The following is a 7,539-nucleotide window of genomic DNA, read 5'->3' as shown; positions in this document are numbered from 1 at the left end:
TGTGTCAAAGGAAAACAGACAAGGGTTAAATTTGGTACAACGATCCATAATACTAAAGGCATTTTGGATTATGTACACTCTGATGTTTGGGGTTCTTCCAAAACACCTTCATTGGGTGGGAAGCACTATTTTGTAACCTTTGTTGATGATTTTTCCCGAAGAGTGTGGGTGTATACAATGAAGAGGAAAGATGAAGTGTTGGGAATTTTTCTCAAATGGAAGACGACGGTGGAGAATCAAACATGCAGGAGGATCAAGTGTATTCGCACATACAATAGAGGTGAATACAAAAATGATCATTTCAATAAGGTCTGTGAAAATGATGGCATCGTCCGACACTTCACTGTCAGACATATACCACAACAGAATGGAGTGGCAGAACGTATGAACTGGACTTTACTAGAGAAGGTACGGTGTATGTTATCCAATGCTGGCTTGGGCAAAGAATTTTGGGCTGAGGCAATTACATATGCATGCCACCTCATTAATCGTCTACCATCTGCTGCTATTGATGGCAAGACACCATTTGAAAAATGGTATGGAAAACCTGTTGTAGATTATGACTCTTTGCACGTGTTTGGCTCAATTGCATACTATCATGTGAAAGAGTCAAAATTGGATCCGAGAGCAAAGAAGGCTATATTTATGGGGATTACTTCTGGAGTCAAAGGATACCGCTTATGGTGTCCAGAGACAAGGAATATTATATTCAGCAGAGATGTTACCTTTGATGAATCTGCCATAACAGATAAGGTGACAGTTGAAGATGTCAAACAAACTGGTGGTGCATCAAAGCAGGTGGAGTTTGAGGGAAAATTTATTTTTCCTACACAAGAAGCAGAGGAGGAAACTCATGAAGATTACCCTCTGGAAGAAGAGCCAGTAGAGAGGGAGATTCCAACTCAGGAACCTCGACAACAACTTGAATCAATAGCAACCAGCAGGCCAAAAAGACAATAACGAAACCTGTTCGTCTCATAGAGACGGTTGCTTGCGCAACCTCAATTGTAGCTGATGGTATTCCTACCACTTATAAAGATGCAATCGAAAGTTCAGAAGAAGATAAGTGGAGGATTGCCATAAATGAAGAATTGCAGTCCCTTCATCAGAATCATACATGGAAATTAGCCAATCTCCCGAAGGGAAAGAAAATAATTGGGTGCAAATGGGTATTTGCAAAGAAAGAAGGATTTCCTAACCAAGAAGATGTTCGCTACAAAGAAAGATTGGTGGCCAAAGGATATGCTCAGAAGGAGGGAATTGATTACAATGAAGTATTTTTTCCAGTTGTAAAACATTCCTCCATTAGAATTATGTTGGCTTTGGTAGCACAGTTGGATTTGGAACTAGTTCAGATGGATGTAAAAACTGCGTTTTTAAATGGAAACTTGGAGGAGGAAATCTACATGAATCAGCCAGAAGGATTCAAAGTTGCTGGAAAAGAAAATATGGTATGCAAACTTGAAAAATCGTTGTACGGATTGAAACAATCTTCTAGACAATGGTACAAGCGATTTGACAAGTTTATGTTGCGGCAAGGGTACAAGAGAAGCAAATACGATCATTGTGTGTATTTGCGCAAACTTAATGATGGTTCCTTTGTATATCTTCTCCTATATGTTGATGATATGTTGATAACTTCCAAGAATTCGGAAGAAATTGATAAGTTGAAGATTCAACTGAAGGAGGAGTTCGAGATGAAGGATCTGGGTGAGGCAAAGAAAATTCTTGGCATGGAGATAATAAGAGATAGACGTTCAAAGAAACTCTGTTTATCTCAGAAAGAATATTTGAAAAGAGTACTACAACGTTTTGACATAGATAAGAAGACTAAGCCAATTAGTACGCCACTTGCTCCCCATTTTAAGCTAAGTACTACTATGTCGCCAAAGATGAAACTGAACATGAGTATATGTCAAGGGTACCATACACAAATGCTGTTGGTAGCTTGATGTATGCAATGGTTTGTACGAGACCTGACATTTCACAAGCTGTTGGAGTTATTAGCATATATATGCATAATCCAGGAAAGGAGTATTGGCAAGCTGTGAAATGAATTCTACGGTATATTCATAGTACTGTAGATGTTGGGTTAGTTTTTGAGCAGGAAGGCAATCGGTCTGTAGTTGGATATTATGACTCAGATTTTGCGGGTGATCTGGACAAATGAAGGTCAACTACTGGTTATGTGTTTACTTTTGCAAAGGCACCAGTTAGTTGGAAGTCTACTTTGCAGTCAACAGTTGCTTTGTCTACAACATAGGCAGAGTACATGGCTATTACAGAGGCTGTGAAGGAGGCAATTTGGCTTCAGGGGTTGCTAAAGGAGCTTGGTATTGAACAAAAAAATATTATAATTTTTTGTGATAGTCAAAGTGCTATTCAATTAGCGAAGAACCAAGTTTATCATTCAAGGACGGAGCACATTGATGTTCGGTATCATTTCGTACGAGAAATCATAGAAGAAGGTGGAGTCACGGTGAAGAAGATTCATACTACGGAGAACCCTGCTGATATGCTGACAAAAGTGGTGACTGCGGTCAAGTTTCAACATTGTTTGGATTTGATCAACATTGTTGAACACTAAAGATTGAAGATGAAGACACAACCAAAATTTGTTATTGAGAGAAAATTGAAGATGTGAAATTTTGCCAAGGTGAAGATTTGTTGAAATTGTCAAAAGTCCCACATCGGTGGATGACAATTTTGAATGGGAATTTCACCCTATAAAAGGAGGCCTAATGTTTAGGATTTAAACACACCTCTCATTTGTCTTTTTATCTTCTTAAGGCATTTGTATCTTCTCTCTTTAGTATTATTTCACTTGTAATTTTGGAGTGGAATAAAATATTGATTGTGTTCGAGGAAGTAGGCAAAATTGGCCGAACCTCGTAAATTCTGATGTTCTTTTATTGTTGTCTTATTGTCTCGTTTATTATTTAGTGGTTGTCATAATTTTTGGTATAGTAGTTGTGACTCATTCACACTATATACATTTGGCTTCCGCAACAATTAATGCTTTACTTTTTGTTCATTATCGTCCTGAAGTACTCCCAACTTGTTCTTATTCTCTTTTTGTTCTTCCTCATATTGTGTCATTTTTTATTTTATTCTCATTCTGTTGTTTGCATGGAATGTTGTCAAAGTATTTTTTTTTTTCTGTTTCTTATTCAACCATATGATATTTGGAACTCATTTTTCCTAGATTTGTACTAATTCAGATTTGTACCACGCATTACATTTAAGGAAAAAATACTTTCTGCCAGGAATATAATTCCTCCATTTCCAAGACTCAAAAAGAAAAACTATAGTTGAGGATGGAGGCAAGAGGATTCTCACCACATCCCTAGGTGGAAGATATAATAGCATGTTTGGCACCTTTGCTCGATCCACGCTACGCACGGCATAACTTACATGATCAATAACATCCTCTTACAACAATAGCCGAACTCTCATGAATTCGATGCTCATGATACACCTCATGATATATATAAGTCTTGTTTCAACACTGGCAATATCGGTCGGATCGTTACATTCTTTCCCACTTAAATATACGTTCGTCCTCGAACATGCTAAGAACTGCTATGGAGTTGTCCGAAATCACTTGTTAACAATTTTCAAAAGTGTTTTTCAAATTAATTAGCCAAACACAAACCGATTCTCACCAAAAATATTTTTTTTAAAAGCACTTTTGAAAAAAGTATTTCTCAAAATAAATAAATTTTAGAAACTTGGCCAAACACTAACAGACTATAAATTTCTATCTTGATTATAGGTAGTTGTCTACCTTCTAATCCTCACATTTTAAACTTCCATTCATAATCTACTTATACGTCTGGTATGATATATACAAGGCGGATCCAGAATTTTAGTTCAGTGGGTTCATCATTTAAAGTTTTGAGTTCATATTTATTATTTATTGTAACTTTAGTAATTTTTTACACATAAATTTATGGTCCGGCGTCAAAAATACTGGATTCATTTGAACCCGATAGTTCTATGTTATGTCCGCCCCCAGTTATATATGTTTTATTCCTAGAGTGTTAAGTCTATTCTTTCTTTTACAAAATTTCCCCTTCCATTTCCTTTTGACTACTACTGTCATTTTCCAAATTTTTATTGTCAACCATGATCGTCTCACTATCATTATCGTGTCGAGAAAAAGAAAAACATCAGTCACATTATCTCTAAGACTATATGAAGGGGAAAGGTAGAAGTTTTTTTTTAACAAATGCTTACCTTTTGAAGTTTGTTGTTATCTTTATAACATATAGTCAAATTTGTTAGAAGCATTGCATGCTATACAAACGGCCAAAAACAAAGAAGGAAAATTCAACTCTATTTGTTTATCCTTTTATTTTCTTTCTGGTAAAAGTCTTTTAAGAGTCAATTTGGACTAATACTAAAGCTCACCTAACATTTGAAAGTGTTGATTTTGTGCAACATTTATTTAAACTCTTGAAATAGACTACTCACTCAATCTACCCAACTTTGGGCAAGTTAGACAAATCACACATTTGCGAGCCAAAGCCTTTTGTGACTTTTAAGATAAGAAACGAAGTGCACTTGATCAAAAAAGGGGAATGTATTGGTAAAGGACGAAAGAGAACTTAAATTTTTAAATCTACTATACAAGCACATGACCAAAATACAGCCTATATAATTAATAGAATGCTTGGTAACAACATAGTTTTCGTACTACAAAGTTCATTGCTTTCCAAATTCCGCGATCTACAAATTGAACTTTTAACACTTTAAAAGAAATAAATTATTTGTAAGAAATAGTAAGACATCTTGATAATATGGACAATATCAACTTGTCTCATTTTTCTCCCTCACATACAAATTACATTGAAGTTTAAGCATGCACATAAGTGTGAGACATAGACCCATCAAAATTGATTAAAAGTTGGCCCAACTAAACATTTTTGGTCCATTATTGGCATGAATTTTCAACTTTAAAGTTGGGACAACTCTCTCACTATCTCATCTAAATCCCTTTTAGAGCTTCCTCCAATCTTAACAGCTTCAAGTGCTTCATCTCTCAATTTTTTTGCCCTCTCCTTAAACAAATCATTACTCATAGCTTCACTAATTTTTCGACCCAACTCTATTGGGCCGGGCACGAAGTTTGGGCCCTCACAAACTCGTGCCGATGTTTTCATGTTCTCCACCAACCACCACGCGTTAATAAACTGGTCCGCCTCCATGGGCCAGCCCAAAATTTGCACTCCCGCCACGATCGCTTCCAACACAGAATTCCATCCACAATGACTCAAAAACCCGCCCACGGCTCGATGGCCCAATATCTCCACCTGTGGGGCCCAACCCTTTATAACTAGGCCTCTCCTTGAGACTCTATCCTCAAACCCCTCTGGCACTGATCCATAACCCTCTTCCAATTGTTGGGCTGTCAATTGTTTAGCTACCAAAATGAACCTCACTCCACTTTTCTCAAGCCCAATAGTTAAAGCCTCCATTTGGGCCTTTGTTAGCAACTTTTGACTACCAAAAGCTACATAAAGAACAGACTCATCATCACATTCATCAAGCCAAGTGAAAATTCTCTCATTTGCACTAACATCCACATTGGACTTCCCATTTCTACCAGGCCCACCAACCAAATTTATAGGCCCAATTGAATACACACGATCATGGCCCATTTCCTTCTTTAAAAAGCCCAAATACTCACTCTCCAATGCCTCAAAAGTATTGAAAACTGACCTAAAACTCCTACCATTTGCAATAAACCCATTTCTCACAATCTCCCAAGTTGGGTCACCCTCTTTGTACTTTTGAAACACTGAAGGCATATGCTCCCTCACAAATCTTGGACTTTTAGGCAGCCCATTAAACTCAATAAAGCCCAAACCTTTATAAGCCCCAAAATTCTTCCAAATTTCACCTAGTATAGAAACCAATAACACCCCAGTAATGTAAAACACAATCCCAGGTACACCAATTTCTTGGGCCAAATCTTGAGTCCAGCCCAAGAAGAAATCATAAACAATAGCCACAGGAGGATTAGGTTGGGCCTTAAACCATTCCAAGATTTGGCCACGAAGCTTACTGAGCCCAGCAATGATCGGAGCATTGCCGGAGTTACCAACGTCTTTAACGTTTTCAACGCCGGCGGGAAGTGAAGGGTGGCCGGGAAATGGAAAGACAAGTGTTTGAACAGAAGGGTGTGTGGATAAAAGAGGATCAAGAATTGGGAGGTTTTTAGGAGTGACTAAAATGGTGATTTTAAAACCATGGAGAAGAAGTTGGTGTGTAAAATCAAGAAGGGGTAATATGTGACCTTGTGCTGGAAATGGAAATATTAGGAGATGAACACCATTTTCAGAGCTTGACATGGTCGTTGATTTTTCTAAGAAATAGACAAAAAAAGAAAAGCTAGGTGAGTGAGAATATAGAGCAGTGTGTGTAAGATATTTTAGTGGTGGAAAATAAAGGAAATTGCTTGGTAGGTTGGATTATTTAATAAGTCTTGGTATGAGCCAAAAAAATAAAATAAAAAGGAAAGCATATTCTAGTCTTTGTTTTAAGGAATTTCGTGGGATTTAGCCATTACACGACATAGACATACATAGATGCTGACATAAAATGACAAATGTCTACTCCATTTTCTTGTTTAGAAATGGTTGAGAAATGAGATTTTGCTTGTATCACCTCACATGCCATGTTGTACCGAAAATAGTAATTCTATTAATACCCCTGAACTTGAAAATTTGATAGTCTTTGACCCGCTAAATTGTGAGCGTGAATACATGCTATCTTTTAGGCGTGTGGAAAAAGAAAAATCGGGAAATTTGCTTTTAATTGGAATTTTTTTTAAATATTAATTGCCACATATCAAATATAATGATTTATTTGTTCTAATTATATATCTCGTTGTTTCTTCTTAATATATATTGCATATTTTATCCCACTTGTATTTTTTTAGATACGATGTATGAAAAAATAAAGTTAATTTTTTTAAAAGAGTAAAAATTATATATAGTTAGAAAAAGTTTCTAGAAAGTTATAGAGTAATATCTTTGATATTTGTTGTACTTAAGAAATATCAGGATATTCTAGAGTCTTGGATATTTAAGAAAAATATTAGTAGAAGATGATAGAATTGTCTAGATTATTTTTGTATCTAGAATCATCCCTATACAAATATAAATAAGAGTAATCTTATGCATTTGTAACTAAGCCAAAATCAAGAAAGTTCTTTTTTCCTAAAGAGGTTTTTCTAAAATCTCTCTTCTCTTTTCAAGCTTCCTCTTCTTTAGTTGAATCCTTCAATCTTAGTTACTGATCTTGGGCTAGCAGAAGGTCTCCAAATTATACTATTCTTCTGCTATTCTTTACAGATGAATATATGTTTCAACTATATTTTTCTTATCTTTTTTCTGATCCAAATCTACAAAAATTAGTTGAAACTAATTATTTTAGCCAAATAAAATTGATGAAGACTAAAGAATAAGTTATTACTTATTAGAGGATTAAGAATAAGGATTTTTACACTAATAGTCGATCGAATTCACTATT

At 35.9% G+C, this 7,539-nt stretch overlaps 1 protein-coding gene across 1 annotated transcript; it reads right to left on the bottom strand.

The window, feature by feature from the left end:
• Nucleotides 1-4,690: 4,690 nt before the first annotated feature.
• On the bottom strand, nt 4,691-6,482 carry LOC107797980 (UDP-glycosyltransferase 89A2). Its single transcript, XM_016620904.2, has one exon. The coding sequence runs from the start codon at nt 6,354-6,356 to the stop codon at nt 4,959-4,961; it is 1,398 nt and encodes a 465-aa protein (XP_016476390.1). The 5' UTR covers nt 6,357-6,482; the 3' UTR covers nt 4,691-4,958.
• Between the last annotated feature and the right edge of the window lie 1,057 nt (nt 6,483-7,539).

This window comes from Nicotiana tabacum, chromosome 24, assembly GCF_000715075.1.
Source record: "Nicotiana tabacum cultivar K326 chromosome 24, ASM71507v2, whole genome shotgun sequence".
Taxonomy (NCBI): Eukaryota; Viridiplantae; Streptophyta; class Magnoliopsida; order Solanales; family Solanaceae; genus Nicotiana; species Nicotiana tabacum.
The sequence above is the reverse complement of the archived record's forward strand: the minus strand, read 5'-3'. Positions and strand labels throughout refer to the sequence as shown.